At 52.5% G+C, this 21,289-nt stretch overlaps 1 protein-coding gene across 3 annotated transcripts in view; it reads left to right on the top strand.

The window, feature by feature from the left end:
• Positions 1-14,386, top strand: part of POLE (DNA polymerase epsilon, catalytic subunit) — a 31,708-nt gene extending 17,322 nt beyond the window's left edge. The window contains exons 25-48 of one of the 3 annotated variants that reach the window (XM_032128102.1): positions 972-1,186; positions 1,444-1,546; positions 1,737-1,817; positions 1,894-2,016; positions 2,104-2,322; positions 2,630-2,839; positions 3,978-4,121; positions 4,764-4,904; positions 7,134-7,287; positions 7,368-7,474; positions 8,512-8,688; positions 9,053-9,276; positions 9,422-9,642; positions 10,247-10,451; positions 10,861-11,034; positions 11,295-11,420; positions 11,806-11,938; positions 12,050-12,224; positions 12,314-12,445; positions 12,554-12,747; positions 12,953-13,153; positions 13,440-13,565; positions 13,688-13,777; positions 13,950-14,386. In XM_032128102.1, the coding sequence (XP_031983993.1) occupies positions 972-1,186; positions 1,444-1,546; positions 1,737-1,817; positions 1,894-2,016; positions 2,104-2,322; positions 2,630-2,839; positions 3,978-4,121; positions 4,764-4,904; positions 7,134-7,287; positions 7,368-7,474; positions 8,512-8,688; positions 9,053-9,276; positions 9,422-9,642; positions 10,247-10,451; positions 10,861-11,034; positions 11,295-11,420; positions 11,806-11,938; positions 12,050-12,224; positions 12,314-12,445; positions 12,554-12,747; positions 12,953-13,153; positions 13,440-13,565; positions 13,688-13,777; positions 13,950-14,105 (3,831 nt within the window). In that variant the 3' untranslated portion in view covers positions 14,106-14,386. Of the gene's footprint in view, positions 1-971; positions 1,187-1,443; positions 1,547-1,736; positions 1,818-1,893; positions 2,017-2,103; positions 2,323-2,629; positions 2,840-3,977; positions 4,122-4,763; positions 4,905-7,133; positions 7,288-7,367; positions 7,475-8,511; positions 8,689-9,052; positions 9,277-9,421; positions 9,643-10,246; positions 10,452-10,860; positions 11,035-11,294; positions 11,421-11,805; positions 11,939-12,049; positions 12,225-12,313; positions 12,446-12,553; positions 12,748-12,952; positions 13,154-13,439; positions 13,566-13,687; positions 13,778-13,949 lie in introns of those variants that run through there. The other 2 variants (XM_032128103.1, XM_032128105.1) reach the window with 2 other exon arrangements.
• Positions 14,387-21,289: the final 6,903 nt, after the last annotated feature.

Genomic DNA, 21,289 nt, shown 5'->3' with positions numbered 1-21,289 from the left:
AACAAGCCAATTCTTACAATAGACTTCCACAAGAGTGGAAGCAAGCGAGCCCTTAATTTTGTACAGAACACTTCAAGAAGTTCTCAACTCCCACCACAAGCTCCTCAAAAGGCACTGGCTCACAAGCTGCAATAGACCACCAATATTCAAGGGCACTGGCTAACAAGCTGCAACACACCATCACACAAAGGTGCTGGCACATGAGTCAAAACTACTGCTACTCAAAGGTCCTGGCTAACAAGCCACAACACACCTTTACACAAGCTCCCCACTCCCACAACAGGGTTCAGTACAAAGTAAGAAGTAGAATATGATGGCCCTGCTTTGCTCAGGCAAAGCAAGGGAACAAAACAAATAGTATCACCAGTCCTTAGATCTGTGTTGGTGTTGCTTTGGTCATGCCACATGGATGGTCCAGAGCTAGGGCAAACAATGAGACAAAGAAAGTGGAAGAGAGAGGAGAAAAAGAAAAGAGAGAGAGGGGACCTATTTTCTCCCTTTCATCCACAGCCAGCCCTTCTGGATGTAAGCTGGCGAGGGGACTAAGCATAAGTCTTAAGGCACGGCAGGGAATTGGCTCAGAACAGCACTGCCACACCTCCGCGGGACCCTCTCCTTCAATCACACCTTTCCTGTAGCAATACTCAGAATGTTTGAGACAAAACATGCTTAGTTCTGGTCCTCTACAGTCCTTCATTTTGTGATGCTGTTTTACGACACATTCTTGGTGAGCCCAACTTTGTGTGCACAACACAAAGCTGTGCTGCCACAGCCCAGCCATGGCACAAACTGGTGCCAGCCTGAAACCCAAGCGCCCTCTTTTCTATAGATCCCACTGGCAGCTGTAACAGGAAGCAATTCCCAGGCTCCCTGTGAAGAGACATCAGCTGTGTGTGGTGCTCCCTGTTCCTGACAGCAGCAAAGTTTGATCATTAGTTCTTGCTAACTTTGGGCTTTTCCCTGTCTTTCAGGCTGCCAACATGCCCGATTCAGAGCTGTTTGAGCTCATCTCAGAGAACCGGTCCATGTCACGCAAACTGGAAGACTACGGGGAGCAGAAGTCCACCTCCATCAGCACTGCCAAGCGCCTGGCAGAGTTTTTGGGGGACCAGATGGTGAAGGACGCAGGACTGAGCTGTCGCTTCATCATTTCCAAGAAACCAGAAGGGTCTCCAGTCACCGAGAGGTAGCCCCACCTGGAGGGGCCAGGGCTTCTGGCAGTGTGGGAGAAACCAAGAGGGGATGGGCAGGTAGCAGGAAGGGAGGGAGCTGAAATACGTGGCCAGGTGATCACCTGTGTCTGGCACAGGCCATGAGCAGGGCAATGGGTTACACTGTACAGCCTAATGGCCTTGCAGGGGTTGAGAAGAAGCCTGGAGGATCTCCACAGGCTGGGAGAATGGATCGTGGGGTGCTAGGACATTGATTCCCTGCCTTCCCCAGGGCCATCCCCCTTGCCATCTTCCAAGCCGAGCCCAGCGTGCGCAAACACTACCTCCGAAAATGGCTGAAGAGCCCATCGCTGCAGGACTTCAACATCCGTGCAGTGAGTGAGGCATCCCTGCAGATGGCCCTGCATCTGGGACAGGGGCTCCACCTTTTGGAGGCACAACCTGGGCAGTGGCTTCCTGTGCTCACAAAGCAGGGGGCTGGGGTGCTACTGGGATGTTTGATCCTGTGTCTGGGGGCCCTTCTGCTTGGCTTTCTTCACTGCCCATGCTCTGTCCTCTTCCCAGATCCTGGACTGGGACTACTACATCGAGAGACTGGGCAGCACCATCCAGAAAATCATCACCATTCCTGCAGCCCTGCAGCAGGTACAGAGCAGTGGGGGGCTGGACAGGAGGAAGGATTTGGGCAGGGGACTTGGTGTGATTTTGAGCTACTCTGCAGGTGAAGAACCCAGTGCCAAGGGTCCGACACCCAGACTGGCTTCACAAGAAACTCCTGGAGAAGAATGATGTGTACAAACAGAAAAAAATCAATGAGCTCTTTGTTTCAGAAGGCAAGAGACAGGTAAAGAGGGTGAGGGGAAGGTGCTGGCAGTGCCAGTGTGACTTTTCTCTTGCAGCCCACATCCTCCTGCTCTCCTTGCTCCCTCAGGTTCTTGCCTGCCAGCCTGCAGAGGGGACACCCAACTCACAGGTGGGTGACATGGAAGACTTTGGGGCTGTCAAGATCCCTCAGCCACTGGTTCCCATTGCAAATAAGCGGAAGCGCATCCCTGCAGCAGAGGAAAGCCAACAGCTGTCCCAGGACCTGGAGCTGTCCCAGTCCTGGCGGGAGATCCTGGGCCCACCTCCACCCCTTGGCACCACCAAGGTAGGTGAAGCAGACTGGGCGGGGGATGCCCCAGGACTGTACTCATCCATCCAAGCAGGTTGGGTGCTTCCAGGAGCAAGCTGTGTGTTTCCCAAAACACTCTGCACACACATGGCTCAGGGATACAAGGAGAAATATAACCAGCAGACATAAATGCAACCACTGGTAGAGAAAAGGGGGGTGGTGGCTTCACAGCTGGGGAAGGAACATGGTGTGGGATTGGGGCCTGGAGGGCTAGGCTGTATGGTGTGATGCTGTGGGGCTGGGAAGCTTTTGCTGGTTTCATGCTTGCTGTCACCCCACTCAGGAAGAGCGTCTGGTCTGGCTGCGCTTCCACCAGAAGAAGTGGGAGCTGCAGGCTCGGCAGCGGCAGGAGCGGCGGAAGAGGCGACGGCTGGAAGATGACGGGGTGGTGGCAGGTGGAGGAGTGGTCCGGGATGCCCTCTCCAAAGGGCTGAGTGGCTATCTGCGCCGGACAGCGCGCAGCATTCTGGACTTGCCCTGGCAGGTCGTGCAGGTACTGGGGAGGAGACAGGCCACAGAGCAGCCTGGGGCACAAGCCTCACATTTATACTCTGTGGTCAGTCGGTCAAGTTCAGGAACCCTGACCTACCTCATGTAGGTGTTAGCCCTGGGGAGCCCAGAAGGGGCTGCAAAGCTTCAGAATCACATCTGGATGGAAACAGGTGCCCACAGAGGCGTTCTTGGTGACTCGAGGATGCGTGGGTAGGTCTGCTGGTGGGGCAGCTCTAGTTCAGCCCACGGGCAGCATTGCACAGTCACAGAATGCCAAAAACATCAGTTGAGGCTGGGTCAGCTTTGGTGTCCCTCTGGTCCCACATCCTGCTCAGGCAGAGCCACCCAGAGCTAGGGTCCCAGGACCAAGTCCTGGAATATCTCCAAGGATGGAGAGTGCCCACCTTCCCTAGGCAATCTGGACCAGGTTCACCTTTGCAGGGAAAAAGATTCTGACATGCAGAGGGACCCTCCTGCATTATGCTTTGTGCCCGTGCTATCTGGTCCTGCCATTGGGCACCATTTGAAAGAGTCAGGTTCTGTTCTCTCTGTACTTCCCTTTAGATACATATATGTGGATGAGATCCCTCTGAGCTTTATCTGCTCTGGGATGGACAGTCCCAGTTCTGCCAGCCTTTCCTGATATGAAAGATGCTCCAGTCCCTTCCTCCTTGAGGCCCTTCACTCTATTCAGTATGTCCGTGTCCTGTGTTGAGGAGCCTAGCACTAGGCACAGGATTCCAGTGGTGCCTAGAAGCAGCCAATGTACAAGTGAAGAGGTGGGGTGGTGCCATCCAGGTGTTTTTACAAACCTTTGTTATGTGTGACCACCTAAGCCCAGCCCCTGTCAACCCACTTCATCCTCCAGAAGGGTCTCAGAGCTGCAGGTCCAGGACTTCAGAGTGACTTGAGTGACATTTCCTGGAGTTAGTTGGCCAGCCTGAGGCAGAGTTTTCTTCGTGGTACCCTGGGACAATAGCAGGACACAGGGACTCCAGAGCAGAAAGTGATGAGACTCTAAGCCCCCCCACTTTGTTTTTAGCCACCAGCTGACTATGTAGATCCCCAGAGCACTCAGCAGTGTTAAGTGGCACGTTGGATCTCCTGCTAACGCTGACCTCGTGCCCCATGTCCTGCAGATCGCAGAGACCAGCCAGCCTGGGCTGTTCCGGCTGTGGGCGGTGATAGGGAGCGACCTGCACTGCATCAAGCTGAGCATCCCCCGTGTCTTCTATGTCAACCAGCGTGTCCCAAAGCCTGAGGAGGGAACAGCCTACAGGAAGGTGAGGACCTGTCCATTCTGGAAGGGGATACAGCTGCTTGCACTGAGATAAGGCACTTCACCTCCCCTGTAAGCAGGAGTTACAAGCATCTGCCATGCAATACCTCATTCTGCCACCCCATTGATATCCTTCATCCAGGCCCTAGTCCCTCTGCTTATCCCAGCCTGTCTGGAAATAGAGTTCTCTGTTACGGGAATTTGTAATATGCATGAGTGTTGCAGCAGGGTCTCCTGAAACATGCATTAGACAGCGAGGCCCGTGGAAAGAAATCGGGAGTGATTCTTGATAGAAGTTTCAGAGATCTTTATTCTCCAGCCACATGGCCGGGGGACTGATGAAGAACTGAGCAATCATGGGACAACCAAGGTCCTCCCCAGGCAGGGGAACACAAAATAACCAATGGGGAACAGTATTAGGGTACAAGGGAGCAGGGAGACCCCATGCCTAGGCCATGCCTTTATCCCAGGGTCCCCTCTCCCAGGACCCCATGGCAGGGGGGAGGAACCCCAACACATGAGCATAATTCACTGATTTCCTGAGGAGAGAGGAGCACCAGGAGCTGGCCTGGCTCAGAGCCTGGCTCCTGGTAGTGGTGCCATGTGGTGGGATGTGTCCCAATAATCCTGTCCCTTACCTTGGCAGGTAAACAGGATCCTGCCTCGCTCAAACTTAGTTTACAACTTGTACGAATACTCTGTCCCTGAAGACATGTACCAAGAGCACATCAACGAAATCAACGCAGACCTCTCTGCTCCGGACATTGAGGGAGTGTATGAGACACAGGTAACTCCTCCAGGTGCTCATCTTTAAGGGTTGCTGAGCAGTAGGTTGTTAGTCTGAGTTCCAGTGGTGAGACATCAAAAATCCAAGACCCTGGACATTGTCCGGGGAACTGGGAGTTATGCTTATATGGACAGAAATTCTGAGTATCAGCGCATGGGTTACAGTATATCAAGAAAGGGACTTCAGTTTATTTGGCTTTAGGAAACTTTAGGGAAAGAAATGGAGAGCTTCCTCTAAACTAATCCAGAGCCAGCCTGCTGGTATTGGAACCAGAAAAGAGAAGGGGCATTTGGAGTAAAGCTGAGGAAAATCCCAACATATGCTGGAGTGGTGTGTAGGTCTGAGTGTCTGAGTGCCATGTCCTCTAAAACAAGGTTGTAAAAGCTTTAGAAAAAGAACAGCATACAACTTGAATGTTCAGGAAGAGCAAGAACAACCTAAATGAAATTCTGTAGAAAGCAATGAGGCTAAAATTCAATTTTCCAGTGCTGAAAATGAAGGTGGGAACCTGGGATGCTTGCTTCCAGTGAGGATACTGGTTTGTCCAGCAGATCAAAACCTGATGACAGGAATTTAACTAAGAAGATGTTGCAGTGAAAAGACCTGGCCTGTGTGGAAGTAATAGACGACACCATTGTAAGAATGGAGTTAAGAAAGCCTAAAGGCAGGTGAATTTGATACTGAAATGGTCTGTAGGATTATTATGGATGAAAAGTCATGAGTAGGACAAGCTTTGCTGTGAGCAGAGGTGCCACTGGCTATGAAATGCTTTCTGAGGTGCAGGAGGCTGCAAGGGCAAAAAGAGCATCACAGAGTTGGGAGACTTTTGCTACTGAAGTTACTGGTATAACCTGTGAAGCATTCCAGTGGGACATGGTTACAGAAAACTTTTTTATTCACCTTAAGCTTCTGCTTTTGAAAAATTTGAAGAAAGGTCTCTCAAGACAAGGCACAACTCTTAATGATTATGTGGAGCCTGTGAAGTCCTGTGGTGATGAAAAAGATTGAACCATATATGCCATCAGCAATTGAAAATGGTGCCTACCAAACTGTACTGAGGTTTAGTAAGCAGCACCCAAAACTTACTTCAGATTACTTGTCTGAAGTGACTGGTATGTACCCAAATTCTTTATATCTATAGACCTTCCTCTAGTAAACATGAGTTCTCTCTGCTCTAGTCGTGTTTAATAAGTGGGAAGAGGGAAAATCAAGAACCTGAGAGGAAATTAAAATGAGCAGCTGAAGTAAAACAAAGGGCATGGAGAAGTTTTAAAGATATGAAGGAATTTAGATAACCATATAGCAGCATCTGAGGGGAGGCTGAGTGAGTTGGACTGTGCAGCCCAGAAGAGGCTCAGGGGACCTGCTCGATGGGAAGAGTGGAGAAGAGGAGCCAGGCTCTGCTCTGGTGCCCAGGAAAGAATGGGCGACAGTGGGCACAACCTAAAACATGAAAGTTCTGTGTAAATGTCAGAAAAAACTTCTGCAAGCATGATTGAGCAGGTTGCCCCACGGGGTTGTGGAGCTTCCATCCTCAGAGACACAGTTAACCCAGCTGGACACAGACCTGGGCAAGGAAAGATCTGTCTTGATCTTTAAATATCTGCAGTGCAGTTCTGATCATGATCCCAGAAGATACAGCAGGAGTAACACAGGAAGATGCAAGGGAGGGAACAGTTTGCCTTCAGGGATGGAACTTAGATGGGAATGCTTTACCTTGCTGAAGAGATGTGAGGAGCTTCTACAACTAAAACTAGCACAAGGGAAGAGTAATCAGACAAGAAATGCTTATTGCTTTTCACTAGTTTGGGACCTGGTTCCTCAGCAAGCCATTCAGGAGTCTCCTGCAGCAGTGGATTTGACAGCTACAGGGTTAATAACACAGGATGGATCTGTGGTAAATCTCCCACCATGCTGATTATATGGAGGTTCAGATGGAGCCCCTGCCTCGGAATGACAAACCACAAGTTGCAGAGCAGCAAGATTGGCCAAATATTGCTCCACACATCCTCCAAAGTACCTTGATGGTAGGATCTGGGCCTAGACAGGAATATGTGGATTTTGAGATACCTGTTGTATACCTTTAGCAAGGCTGGTAATACCAAACTTATGCCAAGGAACCTCAGATATGTGCTACCTGTGGGTTTTAATCTGGGTTATTCTAGGTCTGCAACCACCGAGAAGAGCTTAGTAGCAGTTGTTCCATCACATCTCTCCCCATGATTCCAGGTGCCGCTGCTCTTCCGTGCCCTGATCCACCTGGGCTGCGTGTGCATGGTCAGCAGGCAGCTTGTCCGGCACCTGGCAGGGCGAGAGGCTGAAACCTTCAACATCGAGCACCTGGAGATGCGCTCGCTGGCCCAGTTCACTTACCTAGAGCCAGGTGAGGCATTCTGGGAGAGGGGCTCCTGGGGCAGCTGGTACCCATGGGCACCACTGATGCTCTGTGCTCTGTGTCCCCAGGAAGCATTCGCCACATCTACCTTTACCACAGCTCCCAGGGCAGCAAGGCGCTCCTGGGCCTCTTCATTCCCTCACAGCGCAAGGCTGCCGTCTTCGTGCTGGACAAGGTAAGGAGGGCTGTGGAGGGTGGGGAATTGGGGGTGCTGGTGGGTGAGAGGCTGAACATGCCCTGGACACGTGCACTGGCAGCCCAAAAACCCCCCGTGTCCTGGGCTGATCCCCACAGTGTGGGCAGCAGGGGAGGGAGGGATTCTGCCCCTCTGCCTTGGTCAGGTGAGAGCCCACATGCAAAGCTGCCTCCATCCCTGGGGTTTGCAACATAGGAATGACATGGAGGTGCTGAAGCAAGTTCACAGGAGGCCACGGAGATGCTGTGATGAGGGCTGGAGCCCTTCTGCTCTGGAGACAGGCTGGGAGAGCTGGAGGTGTTCAGCCTGGAGAAGAGAAGGCTCCAGGGAGACCTTAGAGGCCCTTCCAGTGCCTGAAGAGAATTGGAAAGGAACTTTGGACAAGGGATGGAGTGACAGAATAAGGGGGAATGGCTTCCCACTGCCAGAGGGCAGGGTTATATGCGATATTGGGGAGGAAATTATTCCCTGTGAGGCTGGTGAGACCCTGGCACAGGTTTGCCAGAGAAGCTGTGGGTGCCCCATCCCTGGAAGTGTTCTAGGCCAGGTTGGATGGGGCCTGGAGCAACCTGGTCTAGCTGACCTCAAGTTGCACCAGGGGAGGTTTAGGATGAATGTTAGGAAAAACTTCACCAAAAGGGTTGTCAAGCCCTGGCACAGCTGCCCAGGGCAGTGGTGGAGTCACCATCCCTGGAGGGATTTAAAAGATGTGAGGATTTGGCACTTGGAGGCATGGTTTAGTGGTGGCCTTGGCAATGTTGGGTGGACAGCTGGACTTGATCTTACAGGTATTTTCTAACCTAAACAATTCTGAGATTATATGGCGTCCCTGTCCGTGGCAGAGGGTTGGACTAGACAACCTTTAAAAGTCCTTTCCACCCCAGACCTGGTAGGGCCAGGCAGCAGGAGGTTTCTCCATATATTGCACATCCCTGCTATGTTTTAGCAGGGCCCCTGGCACCACACATCCCAGGGTTGCTCTCCCCCTGCTCTGACCTGATTCCTCTTGCACCCAGGTACGCAGCAACCAGATGCCAAACCTCACCACCTTGTTCTCAGCAGAGCGCACAGCTCTGCTGGAAAAGGTGGGCAAGGAGCTCCTGCCACCGGACAAACACACCTTTGAGGTGCGCGCTGAGACCGACCCCAAGGCCATCTACAGAGGTGTCCAGCGGCTGCTCTTGGGCTACAAGGTGAGATGAAGGTGGGGGGAATGTGGGACCATGGGGACTAAGGGAAGGATGCTGTGGAAGGCACTGGTGCACCAGTTCTAAGAACACCTGCTTGTAACTGCTGGACCCAAGGTCAAGAAGCTTGTTTTGCTTGTGGGGGTCTTACCTGGAGCAGTGCCAGCAGAAAGGCCACCTCAGGATCTCTCTCCATCCCTGCACTCAGCTGGAGAGCTGGTGGTGTGGAGGTGGGTGGGTGCTTTGGGAATGCTGGGGTGTGCTGTCCCAGGACCATGGGGACCTGCTGTGGGGATGGGGCACCTGACACCACCAGTTTCCTGCTGAGGTGAGAGGTGCACTAGGACATGTCCCTTTCTCTTTGGTGCAGGACGAGCGCCGGGGCCCCACATTGGTGGCTGTGCAGTCCAACTGGGACCTGAAACGGCTGGCAAGTGGGATCCCCATCATTGAGGAGTTCCCCTTGGTCCCCATCCGGCTGGTAGATGACATCAGCTACTCGGTCCTGGACTGGCAGCGCCATGCTGCCCGCCGTATGATCCGCCACTATCTCAACCTGGACACCTGCCTCTCCCAGGCTTTTGAGATGAGCAGGTACCCAGGGTGGCCATGTTCCCCTGAGGCTGGCGTGCCCTCAGTGGGACCACAGGAGCTGCCTCGTCCCTTGAGGGGACAGGCAGGGTACCTGTTTTCCCTGCAGCCATGCTCACGCCAATGACCAGACATCTCTGTGCCTCAGATACTACCACATCCCCATTGGGAACCTCCCTGATGACATCTCCACCTTCGGCTCTGACCTGTTCTTCTCACGCCACCTTCGTCATCACAACCACCTGTTGTGGCTGTCCCCCACGGCCCGCCCTGACCTGGGGGGGAAGGAGGCTGATGACAACCGCCTGGTCATGGAGTTTGATGAGAGAGCCTCAGTTGAGATCAACAATCCTGGCTGCTACTCCACAGGTGAGGAGGGAGGAGGGTGGTAGCACTGAATGGGGCAGAGCTGTATCCTTCTCTGAGTCCTGCAGAGGGGTGGATGCAGTCCCCAAAGAATCTCTATGGTAACAGTTGTAACCAGCAGCTTTTGGGTTTCAGCATCGATATGGGCAAGGTGGATGCAAGGGGCATGTCCTGGAGCAGGGAGGGCTCACCTGTAACATGTGCAGGCATCAAAATGGGGATTCTTTACTAGTGACCGATGACAGCAGCACTTGGCAGACCACCTGCAATGTGTCAGCCCAAGAACAGCTCACCTGGTCATCCCTGGTGACGCTGGGACAGGTCTTTCTTAGGCAGCTTGAGTGTAATGAGTTCTCCTGAGGTCCACTGTTGCAGCTTCCAGGAAGAACAGTGGTCCCCAGAGGGTCACTAGGTCCAAGCCTTGTTGAAAGACAAGGCTCAGTCAAGACCTATGAAGGTCCAGTCATGCCTATGAAAGCATTTCCGCTCTGAGTGCAGCAGCACCTATAGATCACCCCATACCTGTGAAAAGCACTTCTGGCAGCAGCAGGGAGGATGTTCCTGGTCCTTTCCCCACCTCCCTGCTGACAGTTGTGTCTGCTCTTAGTGTGTCTGGAGCTGGACATCCAGAGCCTGGCTGTGAACACCGTGTTGCAGTCCCACCACGTGAACGACATGGAAGGAGGCTCCAGCATGAGCATTAGCTTCGATGTGATTCAGCAGGCATCCCTGGAGGACATGGTGACAGGGAACCAAGCTGCCAACATCCCAGCCAGCTATGATGAGACTGCCCTCTGCTCGAGCACTTTCAGGTGTGGCTTGAGAAACAGCAGGAGGTAGAGCAGGTGGTCTCCATCCTGGCAGGTCCCCTCAGGGTCCTGCTACATTCCTTCCTGGCTTTAGCCTTTCCTGAGCAATAGGGCTTGTAGGGTGCTCTAAGTATAAATCCAGGCCTCGAGTGCATGGCAGGCATCTTCTCCAACACATTGGAAGATCCTCAGAGCTGCCTGGTGCCTCAGCCAGCAGATGTGTGGGGATGTTGCTTTCTCCTCTGTTCATGATCCACCAGGTTATAGAGCCAGCCACGTATTTACCCTGTGGCTCATGTGCTGAGGGCTGAACAAGGGAGTTCCTGCTCTAAATCCACTAGTGTGTCTGTAAACACATCTGTGTCAGGAACGGGTGGCTGGTGGGGTGATGCTGATCTCTGCTCACTGGCAGGATCCTGAAGAGCATGGTGGTGAGCTGGGTGAAGGAGATAACGCAGTACCACAACGTCTATGCAGACAACCAGGTCATTCACTTTTACCGCTGGCTCCGCTCTCCTTCCTCCCTGCTCTATGACCCGGCGCTGCACCGCACACTCCACAACATGATGAAGAAGCTTTTCCTGCAGTAAGTGAGGCCTGAAGTGTGCCAGGCTGGTGGATGGGGAATGGAGAGGTGTGATGTTAGTGACCAGGATGCTGGCACCCACAGTGATCTTCCAGAGAGGTGGGCAGTAGGGTGGACCTCATCTTCTTTGGGTGATTTCCCTTGCGCAGTGTTGCTGCATGTTGACTCCAGCTGATAGATCAACACATCCCCTGTGGGTTGCATCTGCCCCTCGGGCATTGCTTTCCCACCCGCCAACCTCACCCCATGTCCTGCTGCAGGCTGGTGGCTGAATTCAAGCGCCTGGGCTCCTCTGTGGTCTACGCCAACTTCAACCGCATCATCCTGTGCACCAAGAAGCGGCGCATTGAGGATGCCATCAGCTACATGGAATACATCATCAACAGGTAGGGTGCACCTGGAGACGGGGCTCCTGGGTGGTGGGGCTGGGGCAGGGCTCAAGGCCAGGGAGGAGGATGCTGACTTTTTGTCTTCTGATGTGCCTCAGAACTGAATTTATTACTTTTTTTGGCAAAGCTATTGAAGGGACAAAGCTTCCCAGTTTTCCTGCTGTCATGCCTGGAGTAGTGATCTGTCCTTAGCTGTCCTCTATTAGGCAGCATTCCAAGAACACTCATACAGAACCAAGTGTCCTTGGGCATGACTTCCCCTGGCAGGGGTTGGATGGGAAAGGGGACACCCCTCTCTCCTGGCCAGCACCACCTCCCCACAGTGTCCCATGGAGAAGAGATAGTGCTGACACAGGGACTGACTGTAGTTTCCTTCCTCCAGCATCCACTCCAAGGAGATCTTCCACTCTCTGACCATCTCCTTCTCCCGCTGCTGGGAGTTCCTGCTCTGGATGGACCCAGCAAATTATGGAGGTATCAAGGGAAGAGTGGATTCTCGCATCCACTATGGGGAGGTAAGAGATGGGAAGCACCCTGTCAATTGGGAGCAGGGTGCTGAGGTTGAGCAGAGTAGGGAAGTGTTGGCTGGGCATGAGAGACTGCTGTGGTATCTTTGGGTCCCCCAGACGGACACCAGCAAGAGGCAGGCATTGGAGGAGGACAGCGAGGAAGAGGAGGAGGAGGTAGCGAGGGAGGAAGGGGAGCCAGATGTGGAGGAGCTGCTGGAGAACAGCTGGAACATTGCGCAGTTCCTGCCCCAGGCCGCCTCCTGCCAGAGCTACTTCTTGATGATTGTATCAGGTGAGCAGTACTGGGAGATGCTGAGATCATTATGCCCCCCCCAGTGCCAGCTCTAGGCAGGAGCTGGAGCCTTGCCTGTCTCTTCCCAGCCTACATTGTGGCTGTGTACCACAGCATGAAGGAGGAACTGCGGCGTAACACCCCTGGGAGCACCCCCATCAAGAGGAGGAGCACCAGCCAGGTGTCCCAGGAGGCTCTGGGGGAGCTGGGGGCCATGCCTGGTGAGTGCCAAGCCCCAGGGCAGCCCTGCTGCAGGCAGAGAGCCACCCACCTTGCTTGTCCCTATGTGCCATCAATCAACTCAAACGCTCTCTGCTTCATCCCTCTAGGCATGATCACCTTCTCACAAGATTATGTGTCCAATGAGCTCACCCAGAGCTTCTTCACCATCACCCAGAAGATCCAGAAGAAAATGTCTGGTTCCCGCAATGCCACAGAGCCCTCAGACATGTTCCCAGTCCTGCCTGGCTCCTACCTGCCCCTCAACAACCCAGCTCTGGAGTTCATCAAATACGTTTGCAAGGTCAGTGGGGGTGGGCCAGGCCCCTTGGCTGAAGGATTGGGATCTGGACTGAAATTCTGGTCCTTGTCCATTGCTGCAGCTTTTCCCAGGAGGGATCTACAACGAGTTTATTGTGCCCTAAATCCATATGAGGGTCATAAGGATCTGAACTGTCCTGTTGAGAACAGTCTCTGCTAGTAGGCTCAGCTGGCTCTTATCCTTGTAGGTCCTCTCCCTGGATGCTAACATAACCAACCAGGTGAACAAACTACGCCGGGACCTGCTGCGCCTCATTGAGGTGGGCGAGTTCTCAGAAGCAGCCCAGTTTCGGGACCCTTGCCGCTCCTACGTGCTTCCTGAAGTCATCTGCAGGAACTGCAACTTCTGCAGGGACCTGGACCTCTGCAAGGACCCTGCCCTCTCCCAGGTGCAGCCTGTTTCCTAGGGACAATAGAGGCTCCAGTACAACAGTGCTAGAGGCCAGTCCATCACCTTACCTACTTTATCTCTTTATTTCCCCTTTGTTTTGTAGCTCTGCCTGCTGCCCATGATTGCCCTCACCTAAAGCCAGTTTTCTGTTCATCTTTTCTAGCTGCCTGTGATGGGTCTGAGCATGCTTGGGCTTTGGCTTATGTTCTGTCCTCTCCACAAACAAGTTCCACCATCCCAGTGCATGGGACTTGTGGTGCTCACCTCCCTCTCTTTGCCCCTAGGATGGGTTGGTGCTGCCCAGCTGGGTCTGCCCCAGCTGCCAGGTGCAGTACGACACCGATGCCATCGAGACAGCACTGGTGGAAGCCCTGCAGAAGAAACTTATGGCCTTCGTGCTGCAGGACCTGGTAAGCACAGGGATCCCCCCCCCCCTTTTTTGTGGTTATCTGAGCCTCAACACATTCAATTTGCCACTGGCAGAGGGGCCTGGCCTTATCTCCTGACCCACCTGAACCTCCTTGGCCTTCAGGTGTGCAAAAAGTGTCATGGCGTGAAGGAGACGCACATGCCCGTGTACTGCAGCTGTGCTGGAGACTTCACTCTCACCATCTCCTCCCAGGTACTTCAACACCTGCCCAGCAGCTCAGTGAGGGGCCCTAAGGTGCCCTGTGCCTCCTGTGCCTCTGCACATCCTCTGCACATAACTGCACATCCCCTTTCCCCTGGCACCTGCTGAGCTGCCCTCTGGCCAGCCCTACCTAGCCACTTCATCAGAGCCCCTGGCTGCCCAGGATGGATTCTGGGCAGCCTCCTTCCCTCCCTGTTCTCCCCAGGCCTTTATGGACCACGTCGGCGTCTTCCAGAACATCGCCCGGCACTATGGCATGGCCTACCTGCTGGAAACCATTGAGTGGCTGCTGCACACCAACCTCCAGCTCCAGCGGTGAGGGCTGGGCTGATCTTCCTGCCTTCTCCATGCTCTCACATCCATGGAGAGTGGTACTGGAGCCCTTGGCCATGAGCCAGACCCCAGAGACACCGCACACCCCTCCTGCAGTGAGGGAAGGGAGACAGAACCGTGCTTGGGACTGGGCTGTCTTTGCCCCCAGCTGCCTGGTGGGGGACTTGGGGCTTTCCAGTGGCTGGAGCTGGGCTCCACAGGTCTGTGCTTGGCCCCTGGTGTGGTTTTAATTTTCAGTTTCTGTAAATAAATGGGTGGTAGAAGGCAGGTGTAGTTTTTGGCAAGGGAGGAATCAGGGGCTGTTGGTGCCAGTGGCTGTGGTACCACCCGTGGCCTGTGGCATACTGGTGGCTGTGGTACCACTGGCTTCACCCCATCCTCAGCCCAGCCCTTGCCAGCATGAGGCAGGCAGTGTCCACAGGTGCTGCCCATACCTGCCAGCAGGTCCTGCCTGTGGGCAGCTGTCTGCAGCGGGGTGACTTCCCTGTGCTAATGCGCTTGGGCAGGCTTGGCCCGAGCACTTGTCAGCTCTCATTAAGGTATTAGTGGGTCTGTCCAGTGAGGTGGGGGGCCTGAGACTCTATACACATCCCTGCCGCAGGACCAGCAGCCCATGGCTGGAGGCTGTACATGTCCCCACCATGGCAGTGTGGGGCTGGAGAATGGGGACACAGCCACCAGCTCTGACACCCGTGTCCCTCCATTCCACCACAGTGAGCAGCCCTAGGCAGGGTTTATTGACAGCCTGGGGCTGGCAGTGGTGGCAGGTGGGCTGTAGGACATGTCTCACTTCTCCATGTGTATGCTCCTCATGGAGGCAGAAGGTCCCTTAGAACTGGGGGCTACTGATGGTTTCTGGCAAAGCACGCATTATCCACCCTGCCACTGTGACCCTTTCCTGCTGTGGTGGTACCTGGAGAGGGATGGGATGGGATGGGATGGGATGGGATGGGATGGGATGGGATGGGATGGCCTGAGGCTGGAGCAACCACACAGTCATGTACCCCCACTGAAGAACCATCTGAGGAGAAGACCAATGGGCACTGTGATGATGGTGGGACAGGGCCATCACCTGTAGTTGTAGCCAGGGAAGCCAAAGTCGTTCAGGGTGGAGGTAGTGGGAGGAGGAGCATGGGCTGCACTGGCTGGTCAGACAGGTCCAGTTTGCACTTATGGCTGATGATTACACTGACCCCACACAGCAGCAGGGACCGTCAGCCCTCAAATGCCATGGGTACAGCATCCCAAAGGGCACAGGCCCACCACAGCCATAGCCTCTTTGTGGGCATGGCACCAGGACCTTTTGGGCACCTCAATACAAGAAGATACAGAACCTGAGGGAACAGGTGGAGCTGGGCCAGGGCTCAGGCTGGAGATCAGGGAAAGGTTCTTCACCCAGAGGCTGCTGGGCACTGCCCAGGCTCCCCAGGGAATGGGCACAGCCCCGAAGCTGCCAGAGCTCCAGAAGTGTTTGGACAACACTCTCAGGATGTCCAGAGTGGGACTGTTGGGAGGTCTGTGCAGGGCCAGAAGTTGAACTGGATGAGTCTTTTGTGTTCGTTCCAACTCAGGATATTCCATGATTCTATGAAAAGCATTGACGGGGTGCCAAGGAACAGCTCGAGTCCTTGGAGGATCCCAAAAAGGGGGAAGAGCTCTGGGCTGGGCAGACATGGAGGCAGGATGGAGCAGCACTGCGGTTTTGCTGGGATGGGTTCTCTCACTCCTGGTGTGAGGCAGGCAGGGGGCCACTCTGAGGGATGCTCTGCTCCTCTGTCCCCTCCCGTGACCTGGCTCACACCAGAGGCCGTCCCAGGGTGACACCACCATGCTCCTGCTGTGCCTGATGCCTGCTTCCCCCACAGTCACCCCACTCTGGCTCCCAGGGACCCTAGCAGGGGCAGGAGGGGCCCGAATGCGGGGCCAGGGCTGCCCTGCACGCAGGGGACACTGCACGACAGCACCGACTGGCTCAAGCGGAGCAGCTCAACTGCGTTCGACTGGGCTCGGCTGCATTCGACTGGGGTAGTAACGCCACTGGGGGCTCGTCACCACAAGCCCCGGCGTGCCCTCGGGCAGAGGGGACGCAGCGTTGGCCTCCACAGCGTCCTCGCTGGACGGCTCAGTGGAATCAGCGTGAGATGGGTGCGTGCGCTGGCTCCTCCTCAGAGGATGCACGTCCGGCAGCCGATGATCAGGCTCGCGTTAGCCTGGAGGCAAAGAAGGTGGGAGGGGCTTCTGGTGTGAGTTCCAACAGGTTTATCTGCAGGAGGGTCCAGGGACCAGCGACGCCCCGAGGAGACGCGGGCTAGCCCCCTTTATGGGGGGGTGGAGTAAGGCAGGGAAAGGGAAAACAACCAATGGGGTACAAGCAGAGGGGAGGATACAATTTTTCAGAACAAATGGGGAAAACAGGGAGGCAGGAGTCATAACAGGGAACCAATTAATAACTACAAAAGGGAGAACTTTCTGGAACAGGGGGAGGTAATTTAGGATTGGGAGCCACCCAGGGGGAGGTAACCTAAATCTCAGTGATCTCTTCTGGTGACTGACGTTTGATGGTTTCAGCCCGAGAGCAGGCTGACCTACCCCAGCAGGGTAGGCCAGACTGGGCTCAGTTGTGTTTGGCTGTGTTCGACTGGGCTCAACTGCGTTTGGCTGCATTCAACCAGGCTCAGCCGGACTGGGTTCGGCTGCATTTGGCTGGATTCAGCTGAGTTTAGCTGGGCTGATTTCAGCTGCATTCAGCTGGGCTGGGCTAGCCAGAGTTCAAATAGATTTTTATTTCTACTTATTAAAGCCCTGACGTCCTGGGTAGCAGCCCAAGGCTGTATCTCTTCTGGAACTAACTATCCTAGATGATCCAAAGACTCCTCCCAGTCACCTCCTGGGGCTTTTGGATCTGTGATTACAAGACCTTAAATCCCAGGTAGCAGACCCAGACTACTCCAGAGAAGCTGCCTGTGATGTTTTTGCTCTTTGGTAGAAGCTTTCTGTTCGAGGATCCAGCTGAGACTCCTCCCAAGCATCTTAAAGAGTCTTTTCACTAATACTGATAAATCCTGACACCCTGACTAGCAGTCCTAGACTCCTAAAAGGAAGCTGCCTGAGATGATTTTGCCCTTTTGAACAAAAATGTGTCTGCTGGAATCTCCCTGAAACTTCTCCCAGGCATCTCCCAGTCTTTTCATCTCTAATTTAGGCACTTGGGATCCCAGGCAGCAGCCCCAGACTCCTCCAGGGAAGCTGCCCAAGATGATTTTTCTCTCTTTGGAAACTGCATCTACAACATGAGGCACCTCCCATGCATCTCTGGAGTCTTTCTGTCTTTTATTTCTGTGGCTTTTGTCAAGGCAGACATAACAGCACACACTTGTCGTAATCCAAAGTCAAGAGAGAGATAGAGATTTTTTATTTTCTCTACTGCAATTCTTATACCTCTTCTCAATTGCTGTGACCTATTAAGATTGGCTGCTTAGCAAACAATGACCATTCAGGCAGTAAAACAATCAGCTATACAAGCAAAGGTATAGTTGCTATATATTATCCACAAGTTCTTCCTTGTACACACTTAACGTCCCATAACAAGAACATTCTCTCCTTGTGTCCAGAACATCTTCTGTCATTTATCATCTTCTTGGCCTTCTCTGTGGGTTTCACTGAAGCTGCAAAATTTCACTGTAAAATTCTCACGGGTAAATTCTGACCAATTTCAGGTCAGGCTCTGTGAGGCCCCCAGACCAGCTGTCAGCCTCATCATATTTCAGCACCTGAAATCCCAAATAACAGCCCCAGATTTCTCCAGGGAATCATCCAAGATTATTCTTCTCTGTTCATGGGACCTACATCCTCAAGGACCCACCCGAGATTCCTCCCAAGTATCTCCTGAAGGCTTTACACAGCTGCTTTAGTCACCTGAGAGCCCAGTAGCAGCTCAAGGCTCCTCCAAGAAGGCAACCTGGGATGACCAGTTCTTGTTTGGGATGAACTCTCTCTTCTGGGATCCACCCAAGATTCCTCCCCCTTCTTACAGTGCCCTGTGGTCATAGGTAACAGCCCCAGACTCCTCCCAGGGAGACCTCCAAGATGATCTTTCTCTTTTGGAGGACTCTGTATCTTGCATCTGGCTGATGCAACACTGTGGATCATGCGCAGTCCTGTGGTTGAAGGCCCCAGAAATGAGTCGGGGGGCACTTGAAGGGTCTTGGATGGTTTATGGCACTTTCTAAGACGTAAAGCCTCCTCTCACATCAGTGTGGTTGAGCCAGTTATGCCCCATCAGAAGAAATTAATACCCTCAGGCCATGGTGTGAATGTCCTGCTACTTTCCCAGAGCTGGGGGAGCTTTACTGACCTGAACCACTTGTGTAAGGGAGGACATTGGCATGATAAAAAGCATTATCCCACCTCCCTTCCCTGGCTTAAAGCCCAGCTTGCACCCCCTCTGCTCCTGTGCTGTTCCCTTGCACGATTGTCAGCAAAGCACTCAGGATTATCTGCTCCACGCCCTTCCCAGCCACCAAGGTCAGGCCTGGAGTTCCCCAGATCCTCCTTTTCACCCTTTTTGTAGAAGGACATCACATTTGCCAACCTCCTGGTGAGCCAGGACTGCTGATAGATGATAAATAAAAAAGAAGACCACTTGCTTAAAGGACAAGATTCTTTCCTAAAGTTAAAAGAATGCCTGTGCCAGTTAAAATTAAATATATTTTTCTTTAGATTTAATTAAATTATTTACTTTATCCCCTAAAATTATTTTCCACAATGGATGCACAACTTGCATGTGTTGCCCATAATTCTGTAATGGCATTTTCCAGACTGAGAAATCCAAATACCTGTGTCCATGCTGTGTCTTCAACCAGCTCAGCTGCCCTCACAATGACACCATCACATGGCCACTACCTGGGGGTCTCTCTGTTAATGATTCATCAGTCACTTTTCCTCCTTCTGAGGTCTGTCCTACCTGTCTAATTCTTGGCCAGATCTCCTCTACTGATTCTTATCTGTAATTCAACTCATCTACCTGTCCATCCTCCCATGTTCACATGTTCCTGTTTGTTTGTGTCTCTTGATTGCGTGTCTACCTGTGTCATGCTGATTTACAGGTAGTTTAGGGTTGGATGAAAACATTGAATTTTGGGGTTTTTAAACATGGCGTGGCATTTGGTACATTTTGATTTCTCCTGACGCTGTGTTGTGATTTAGGAATGGTATTCTCCAAGTTAGTACTCCCACTAAAACCATGTGTCCCTCCCCTCTCCAACTGGAGGCACAAAAGGTAAAGGTACCAGGTTGAGGGAAGAACAATTTAATGCAAACAGCAAAGAGATAAGAATTTACAGAATTCACAGAATGTCTGGGTTGGAAGAGACCTTCAAGATCATCGAGTCCAACCCATGCCCTAGCACCTCAACTAGATCATGGCATCGAGTGCCATGTCCAGTCTTTTTTAAACACATCCAGGGATGTGATTCCACCACCTCCCCAGGCAGTCAATTCCAGCACTTTATCACCCTTTCTGTAAAAACTTTTTCCTAATATCCAACCTATATTTCCCTTGACACAGCTCGAGACTGTGCCCTCTCGTTCTGTCAGTTGCTGCCTGGTGAAAGAGGTCAACCCCCACCTGACTACAACTACCCTTCAGGAAGTTGTAGAGAGCAATAAGGTCACCTCTGAGTCTCCTTTTCTCCAGGCTAAACAACCCCAGCTCCCTCACTCATTCCTCATAAGGCTTGTGTTCCAAGCCTTTCACCAGCCTCGTTGCCCTTCTCTGAATGCGCTCCAGCGGCTCAACGTCCTTCCTAAACTGAGGGGCCCAGAACTGGACACAGCACTCAAGGTGCGGCCTCACCAGTGCCGAGTACAGGGGAAGAATGACCTCCCTGCTTCTGCTGGCCACACTATTCCTGATACAGGCCAGGATGCTGTTGGCCTTCTTGGCCACTAGTATTACCGCAGGCTTAGGCCCTAGGGTATATCACTGTGTCCCGCAGCTGTAGGGAAGAGGAGGAGAGAAGATCCAGCAGGCAGGAATTGTGCAGCAAGATTGATTTATTTAATTATTTGATTATTTTACAACTCTTTTATAGACTTTTTTCTTCATAGTCTAATTGGACAAGGATCAGCCACCTCTTGGGGGTGATTGGCTAAAATCCTAAAACATCCATTGTCAAAATATTTTCTACTGTACCATAAACAAGACTTTTTGAGGTTGCAGGTGGTTTGGTTGTTTACATAACTCTGCTACCTCTTCTGTGAGAGAGAAAAGTTTCTCACGGATTTAGAAAATAGCAAGAAAATCCTTGCTAGCAGCATTTTTGTATCTACAATTCCCCCTTTTTGTTTGATAACAACTCTACTATTAATCCTAAATAGAAATTTACATCAGTTATTAATTCTAAATATGTCCTTAAGGCTTTAACTATCTGACTCCATAGCAAGAAATTTAAAGTTCAGTCTCTGCTTGTGGAAGGACCATCCCAGCCTCTGCTTGTAGAAGGACCATCTGCCTGACGGTCGACATCTTGGTCATCGTCAGAAGAGTCATTAGGCTGATGATCTACATTCTGGTCGCCATTTGGATGTTTGGTGTTCTGGCCACCATTTGGAGGTTGCCTGTTCTGCCTCTGGTGCCATAGGTCAGGGCGAACACATTTTGCAGGTAGCCACCATACCCCAGTATAACGCAAGCATACCCATGACCCCAAACAATAAGCTCATGCAGGCCTTCCCACTGGTTAGTAAGTAAATGCTGTGCCCAGACTTTTGCCCGGGGCAGTTGTGTCTCACCTGAAGACTGCAATGAGAGAAAATGATTCAGAATAACAGGATTATTTGAATTTTGTGGTACTGTAAGGTGATTAATTGTATACAAAGCTTTTGCTAGTTGGCTCTGTGGGGTTTCTCCATGCATTCCCTTTTCTGTTTGTCTAAAACACACTTCAAGGTGCCATGAGCACATTCGACAATGGGCTGGCCAGTAGGAGAATGTGGGATACCGAAGGTATGGTCTACACCCCATAGGTGTAAGAACTGCCGCGTCTTCTCCGAGGCGTAGGCAGGACCATTATTGGTTTTCACAGAAGCTGGCACACCCAGGACTGAGAAAGCCAATTTCCAATGAATAATGACATCACGGCCCTTTTCTCCAGTGTGAGCAGTAGCCCA

Source organism: Corvus moneduloides, chromosome 18 (assembly GCF_009650955.1).
Source record: "Corvus moneduloides isolate bCorMon1 chromosome 18, bCorMon1.pri, whole genome shotgun sequence".
NCBI classification, from domain to species: domain Eukaryota; kingdom Metazoa; phylum Chordata; class Aves; order Passeriformes; family Corvidae; genus Corvus; species Corvus moneduloides.
The sequence above is the reverse complement of the archived record's forward strand: the minus strand, read 5'-3'. Positions and strand labels throughout refer to the sequence as shown.